This window comes from Solanum stenotomum, chromosome 4, assembly GCF_019186545.1.
Source record: "Solanum stenotomum isolate F172 chromosome 4, ASM1918654v1, whole genome shotgun sequence".
NCBI classification, from domain to species: domain Eukaryota; kingdom Viridiplantae; phylum Streptophyta; class Magnoliopsida; order Solanales; family Solanaceae; genus Solanum; species Solanum stenotomum.
This window is the reverse complement of record NC_064285.1, coordinates 24,229,984-24,238,473: the sequence shown is the minus strand read 5'-3', so window position 1 is coordinate 24,238,473 and position 8,490 is coordinate 24,229,984. Positions and strand designations below refer to the sequence as shown.

The window sequence follows — 8,490 nt, the reverse complement described above, 5'->3', positions numbered from 1 at the left end:
GAAGTCCAAATATTTGAACTAGTAAAGTACCTTTTCAATGCAAGGAGATCGTGACAATGCTAAACATTATGGAGTTCTAAGGATTTTTATATCTAAGATCGCATTAGCAACTCCAAGATCTTTCATATCAAACTTGCTTTCTAGCATACGTTTACTAGCAATTATGTCATTAGTGTCTCTACTGATGATCAACATGTCATCAATATACAAACAAACAATGACCTTGTGATTTTAATGTAAACACATTTATCACTTCCATCATTCTTAAATCCATTTGCCAACATGGTTTTGTCAAATTTCTTATGTCATTGTTTGGGTGCTTGTTTTAGTCCATAAAGTGACTTACCAAGTTCACTCACTTTCTTTTCTTTACCAGGAACCACAAAACCCTCGGGTTGTTCCATGTGAATTTCTTCCTACAATTTTCCATTTAAGAAAGTTGTTGTCACATTCATTTGATGAATTTGGAGGTCATATAACGCAGCTAATAATATTAACATCCGAATGAATATAATTCTAATTACTGACGAGTATGTGTCGACCAGATCAAGACCTTTTTTTGTCTAAAGCCTTTGACAAAAAGTCTTGCTTTATATTTTTTAACAGTTTCATTGACTTTCATTTTCCTTCTGAAGATTTACTTTGAACCCAAAGGTTTATTTCCTGTAGGAAGATCAACCAACTTCCAATAGGATTGCTCAAGATTGAACCAATCTCACTATTGACACCATCTTTCCGAAATGATGAGTCCACATAAGACATAGGAAATATTACAAAATCAGATCCGAAGGTAGTAGATGTCCTTTGATATTTACTACGCGTCTGAAGTCTATATTAAGTACATACTCCTTTTGTTCTTTCCAAGGTCTTTTAGACCTTTCACTAAACTACTCAAGTCTAATTTTACAATACACAATTCTTAGGTCCTATTTTAATTCTTTTAGGTATAGAAACTTGGACTTTGGCTATATACCCCCACACTTTGAAATATTTCAAGTTGGATTTCCTTCCTTTCCATTACTCATAGGGAATAGATTGTGTCTTGAACAAACAAAATTGCTTTCTTTCTGAAAAGACAACTTTTTGTTGTTCCCTTTTGCAGTAAGGATAGTTTCTCCACAAAAGTTTTGTGGTAAATCAGAACTTATAAGTAATGCATCCATCATTTCTTTTAACGTTCGGTTTTCCATTAGACTGAGGTTAATAGGAAACAATTTGATGGATAATTCCATTTTTCAAATCTATTTCTGCAAAAGGAGATTTATACTCTCCATCCCTATCACTTCTTATCTTTTTCCCAATTGATTTCAACTTCAATTTTATATTGCCTAGACGTTTCTATTGCTTCATCCTTACCATTCAAAAAATAGACATAATCGTATCAAATGCAATTGTCAATAAAAGTTACGAGATACTTTTTTCCACCACGAGATGGTGTTGACTTTATATCACAAATGTCAGTGTAAATCAACTCTAAGGGATTAAAATTTCTTTCAACAAATTTATAAGAATGCTCAGCATACTTAGATTCCACACAAAATTGACATTTTTATTTATTGCACTCAAAGTTAGACAAAACTTCTAAGTTGATCAGTTTCCTTACAAGGTTTTGTAATTGACATGTCTCAAGCGTTCATGTCACAAACAGTTTGACTCAGGCAAATAAGAACAAATAAAAATATTGAGTTTGGAAAGCTCTCTGTGAGGTAGCTTTTTCTCACAAATATTTTGTTTCTACTTCTTACAATTTTGTGTGATACAAACATTGTTTAGAGTCAGCACCTTGTCAAATGTCCTTTTTAGAAGGACCTTTCCATAACTTTCAATTTTATTGTTACAGAACTACCCATGAACAAAGTTTCATTGGGTCCAATAAAGGCAATATAGTCCAAATGCTTCTTTTACAAAACATGACAAGTGACTATTCATCAGTATTCATGTCTATAGAAAGACTTTTATTTTAATAGACATATATTTTTATGAAAAGTCACAACATTTTATATATATAATTTGGTAGTTTCATACTAGTCACACCATATACCAGTAAAAGAGAAACTCAACGACCATGATATCAAATGTACTCCAATAATTTTGTGGGACTAACATAATACAAAAGTATCATTAAATTTCATATCTTGTGCTCTAAATTTAAATTAGACACTAAGTCTAATTTTATCTTTATCATAAGCAAAGAACCCCCACATTTTAAATATGATCTCAAAAATATTTTTCAAGTATTTGAAAATAGTTGTTCCACACATTTTTTTTTCATACTATCAAAATGTCATTGACAACATGACCCGCTTTTGAAATATTATTCTACAACAGAATTATAGTGCTTTAATTCCCTTTGTCAATCTTTACACAAAGTCAAAGTTCATTTTATAGAGGCACAAAATCACAAACTCTAAGTCACTAGTCTTTTTCCTCTATCACAAATAGACATACAACTTAATATTTAGAACACTAACAATAAAAACAATTTTTTTTGTACAATTTGTTGCTATTTAACAGTGAAGTTTATAGAAAATCAAAAGTACAACATTGACTTATTAGGTGAAATTTTCATATTCTTCGAACCAATTGCATAGTCTAATTTATCAAGAGTAGAAAACTACAAAAGTTTTTAGTATGCAACACTCAGACAGAATCAGATTTCACACGGAGTACAAAACTACAAAAGTTTCTTTTAATCTCCAAACAGAATAAAACATATTCTTAGATTATCATATAGATATGTTTTTCTTTTCAAATAGTCTTCCAACTATAACATTTTGACATACTATTTTATCTAACTAAAATATGCATATCTCATTCTGCAAACTAAAGAATTTTAAAGGCAACACTGTTTGCCAAGAAAAATTCATTCAAAAACATATGGTTTGCAGATTTTTTTCCAAAGACATACATGATAAATGTCAAAAGAGTTAACTTTTAGAAACTATTTTCCTCCTTAGATAAATAATAAGAAGGTTACCTGGTTTAATGTTATACCAGAATACCACCAATTTTTCTGGTACATTCTCACTTCGCACTTGCTAAACAAGGCACCGAGTTCTGAAGATGTAGTGCATTAATCTTCTACTTCCATGATATGTTTCCCTCAATCATTAGAATACAAGAAATACCAATAGTGAAGATAATTTCCTTAAGAATGTTGTTCATCCTGTATTACTAAGATACTTAGAACAAAACTTTGAAGAACTTGGTAAAAACAACAAAGTTTAAAGAGTATTTTTAAAACTCAAAAATTAAAACTAGTAGAGAAAATAGAATCAGAAATAGATTAGAAACAATATACAAAAATTTTTTCTCAAAGAAGAAAATCGAGCCCACTGAATGCAAAGTGTCCCTTTAAGGAAATTATTCCACTCAAGTACTAGAGGTTAATGGAATATATCCTCGCAAGATAGAACGATCTTACTCACCGGTGTATCGGTACCTAAAACCACGGTGTCAGCGAACCACTCAATGACACTAAAGTACACTTAGAATACAAGATTTAGTAGTAATAGAAGAAGTCCAGAAAATTGGTTCTCTTAAAATGAGAGGAAGTCCCTCAATTTATAGAAAATAAATGGTAGTGTAAAAAGGTTCTTATTGTGCCTTACCGGAAAGGTCACAATCCTTTGGAAAAGTCACAATCTTTCGGAAAGGTACCTTTCATAAAAGTCACAACTTTTCATAAAAGTCACAACTCTTCATAAAAGTCAAAACTCTTCATAAAAGTCAAAACTCTTCATAAAAGTCGCAACTCTTCATTTTTCATTCACACCTTTTAAAACTCAACAATTGCCATTTTACATTGGGAATTCAGACATTCTTTTGTAACTTCACTACAACTACTCAACTTATATAGGCCCAATGAACTTATTTTGGTGGGATCTTTCTACATCATGTTATTTTGGAAAAACTAAAGAAAGTTCCGCAAAACTTCAATATTAGAAATCGTTCTTAATCTTAGAAAAAAATGATCTTTTAATTTTTCTAGTTAGTAAGTTAGATGCTTTTTCTTACTCTTTCGAAGCTAAACATAACAAAGTACTCATGTTGCATGTTTTCATTACGTGACTACCATGTGTCATTCATTTACCAAAGAGAGCTCTACTGTGCACTGTCTTCAACACCTAATCTTATAGTATTTATGTACATCAATGCAGTGTTTCTATCTATAGGACTGGACCTGTGATAACGTATAAATTGCTTTTTCGATGTCTGAACTTTCTCCTTCTTTCCCATTCAAACTTGAAATAGAATTAACTATACATGAAAAGAGGGACTCAAATTAATCACACAATAAAAAAAGGCTAATAAACATACTACTATTGTATTGTTCAAATTCTGGTACGATAAGGTATTTGAAAGTTTTGGTACCGTAATTTCGGTATTCTATCTTTAAAACTATTATACCATTACCATACCAATTTAATTCAGTATTTTGAAGTTTGATTTCAATATTTTACAATATGGTAAACGAAAAATGGTCAAATATACCCCTATTCTATTAAAAATAGTTTAAATATATCCTCGTTATATTTTTTGTCCAAATATCCTCGTTATACTTTCGATCCAAATATACTCTTTTTATTATACTTTGAGCCAAATATACTATCCATTTGATATTTGATTCCAATCTTAAAATAGATATGTGGAAGGTTGTGATTGATTAGATGAACCCAGATTATTTTTGTCCCGACCGACAACCAAATTACACCTAATCCAATCCAAATAAAGCTCTAAATATCGATAACGAAGAAGGGCCTAAAATGCCCCTCAAGTATTTGAATTGGTACAAAATTATTCTCCATCCACCTATCGGCCCTTAAATACCCCTTTTAAATACCCTTATGTCTAACGGATCATACTCATTAGGTGGATGGAGGGCAATATTGTACCAAATTTCATAGTTTAAGGGCATATTAGGCCCTATTCCGTTAAAATAATTTGAAATTACTTAATATATAAGCTCACATGATTGACTTGATTTTGAATTTCATAGTAAATTTAACATTATAAATTAGGCATCTACTCTCTACACTCCTCCCTCCTCGGCCTTCACTTCCAATCTCTTCCATTTTTTTTTCTATTTGAATCTTGCCCACCATTCTAATTTTTTTTTCAATTTATGACAAACAAGAGAGAAAAAAAAGGAGGAAAATAACGATTGCATTCATATAAAAATAATTAGTTCAATAAAAGATGACTTAATTAAGCAAATATATATAAATATTTCATTTTTCTTTTGTGTGTACCCAAAATTAAAAATAAAAGAATAAAAATAATTATTTCTCTTATCCCCGCCCTCATCCCATCATGACAATAATACTAATTAAAAGAATATAAATATGTGAGTTCATTTCAAGTTTGAGTCCCGGATATCCTAATTAATTAAGAATAAGAGATTACAAAAGGAATAAAAGAGAAAATGAACAAGACGGATAATTGAGAGAAAATTTTATAAAATAATAATTTTTTTAGATGGGCAATCAGTATGGGTAAGTATGGATTTTAGTTGGATCCCCATTATGAATTAGGTTACGTTATAATAAATTGGGGTCGATTTAAAATAGGTCAATAGGAAGATATCATGAAATTAATTATTTTTTCAATATCATTTTCAAGTGTATTGGGTCAAAATATGAATCATAAGTGATTTTATAGAAGAGTAGAATTTTTAAAATTATCATTTTTATTATTTATTTGAGAAGGTTTAAATTCGAACCAATGACATTAAGCAATATAATTAATAAATATTTAATAATTTTACTTTAAGGGATCTATTAAAAATAAGGGCAAATATGAGTCAAATGATTAACAACGAGGTATTTTTGAGCGGAAAGGTGAACGCCAGGGGTATTTTAGAACTGATAGGTGGATGGAAGTTAATTTTGTATCAATTCAAATACTTGAGGGGGATTTTAGACCCTTCTCCGTATCAACAATGGAGTAATGCCACATTAGTTTCACCTAACAATTTTGTTTTCAAATTCTCCACCCAATGTGCATTCTAATCTCATTATTCATTTATTTATAAAGTGGACAAATATTATAAGACATCCCCAAATAATACAATTGACAACTATTATTGGATAGATGAAGTACTTTTTTATATTACTCCCACCGTTCAACAATAGTTATCCACTATACTGAAAATAGTTGTCCAACAATACTTGTCAAATTTAGAAAATCAAGAGATAATTTACCTTTTGTGTCTATTTTACTTTTGCTATTAAATACTATTTATAATCTAACACATTTCTCAAAACATTAAATTTAATAAGGCAAATAATAATATAGTAATATTACCTCTATTATTTATTGTTTTTTAAGAAATGTATCAAGTAAAAAGTGGATAACTATTATTGGACAGATAATAGTAAATTCATTGTGTAATTTCGTATGGTGGATCGACGGATTAAGTGCACATATTGGTTTGTTTGGAGTTAGAAGCATACAATAATAATTAAATATTTATATAGGACAAGTCTGTTTTTTTTTTCTTTCATAAAATTAACACGGATGGCATTTTGGTCATTCAGCATAAATCTAGATTTGGATTCGTCAAGCATATAAATTGAGAAAATCATTTTTCATCCTTGCTTTCAGCTGGGGCCTGGGTTGTTACAACTTCAGGTATTTTCCTTTTAAGTTATTGTCTAATTTTCTCCTTTCTAGCTTCTGCTCTTTTTTTTTTTTTCATATTCAAGTTTCTTTAGATTTGCCAATTTGAATTTATTGGTTTTGTAGGATAGATTGAATTACTTGATTTGACTTTTTCTTAAAAGATTGGGGGTGAGGGGTAGGGGAATCAAATCCTAGCCAAAGTTGTGAAAATTCAGTTAGGTTAAGGTTTGGGTACACTTTATGCTCTCCAGATTTTACTTGTGAGAATACACTTGAATATGTTGTTGTTGTTTATTGAATGCTAAGTCTATTTTGTTGGGTGAGAATTAATTTTTTGTTTCCTTGGTATGAAAATTGTAATTAATTATTGCCTGTAATTTTATCTTGTAAGTTGTGTATTGCAGTTCTTGTGTTTAGCTTATCCTTGTTCTACCTCCGTATAGCTGTCATGTTATGTGTTGTTTGAGACGAGGATCTTTCAGAAACAATCTCTCTATCCTTCGGGAGAGGTAGGGGTAAGGTCTCTGTCTTTCCCATACCGCACTTGTGGGAATATGTTGGGTATGCTCTAAGTTGTTTTATTGCAGAATTTGAACCAATTTTATGTCTTCAATTTTAGTATACTTAATAAACAATCAGGTAATTGGACTAAAAGAAGAGGAAATCGAGAACCTAAATCACAATTTCACACACAGAGAAGAGTTGAACCATGATGGGAAGATGCTTATCAGTTCAATCATCAAACCCAACCGAGCTTAAATTTCAAACTTTGAATGGAATTCAACATCTAGCTGAAAGTCGTCGATTCAAGGCATGGTTTCTGGATCAGTTTGGTGTGCTTCATGATGGGAAACAACCCTATCCTGGTGCCATTTCGGCCTTGGAAAAGCTGGCAACTTGTGGTGCAAAGATGGTAATCATTAGTAATTCTTCAAGAAGAGCATCTACAACCCTGGAAAAATTGAGGAGCCTTGGATTTGACCCGTCACTCTTTATTGGTGCCATCACGAGTGGTGAATTAACACATCAGTATCTTCAAACGAGAGAAGACGCTTGGTTTGCCTCAATAGGAAGATCGTGTATTCACATGACTTGGAGTGACAGGGGTGCTATATCTCTTGAAGGCCTCGGACTAGAAGTTGTAGAAAATGTCGAGGAAGCTGATTTTATTTTGGCTCACGGAACTGAAGCCTTGGGGCTTTCTTCTGGTGCCGCAATTCCTATGAATCTTGATGAACTTGAGAAGATACTGGATCGGTGTGCTACTAAGAAAATCCCCATGGTAGTAGCAAATCCTGATTTTGTAACTGTTGAAGCTAGAGCTCTGCGTGTTATGCCTGGAACATTGGCAGTCACGTATGAAAAACTTGGCGGTGAAGTGAAATGGATGGGTAAACCTGATAAGATAATATACAAGTCAGCTATGGAAATGGCTTCTGTTGTGGATGCCTCCGATTGTGTTGCTATAGGGGATTCCCTTCACCATGATATCAAAGGCGCAAATGTAGCTGGAATTGCATCAGCGTTAATCACAGGTGGAATACATGCTGCTGAACTTGGACTTGGCAAATTTGGAGAAGTCGCGGATGATGATGCTGTACACGCTCTTGCCTTGAAAAACGATGCATATCCTACATATGTGCTCTCTTCATTTACATGGTGAAGAATTTACTATTCACTTTGTACCTCTTTTGGATTCTTTTGGTTTTGGTGTCAACCATTGTGTTTTATCTGAATTTGGTTTTTCCTTGAACCATCCATTTTATCTTGGTGGAATACAAGAATTTTCATGATCAAGTTTTAAATTAGTTGTTGTAATTATAGGTAAGGTGAACTATATGAAAAATGGTACTAATTTTTTACTGA

At 31.8% G+C, this 8,490-nt stretch overlaps 1 protein-coding gene across 2 annotated transcripts; it reads left to right on the top strand.

Annotated features, from left to right (window-relative positions):
• The first annotated feature begins 6,494 nt into the window (after positions 1–6,494).
• Positions 6,495–8,490, top strand: LOC125861883 (uncharacterized). Of its 2 annotated transcripts, none has more exons than XM_049541792.1 (2): positions 6,495–6,633; positions 7,320–8,490. In XM_049541792.1, exon 2 carries the CDS (start codon positions 7,334–7,336, stop codon positions 8,285–8,287), a length of 954 nt encoding a protein of 317 aa, XP_049397749.1. In that variant the 5' UTR covers positions 6,495–6,633; positions 7,320–7,333; the 3' UTR covers positions 8,288–8,490. The 2 variants fall into 2 exon arrangements, with proteins under 2 accessions (XP_049397749.1, XP_049397750.1); XM_049541793.1 differs by having other exon boundaries at positions 6,600–6,633; positions 7,244–8,490.

Excerpts from the sequence above, each read along its gene's own strand:
- LOC125861883 (XM_049541792.1), top strand. The coding sequence starts at position 7,334 with ATGATGGGAAGATGCTTATCAGTTCAATCATCAAACCCAACCGAGCTT.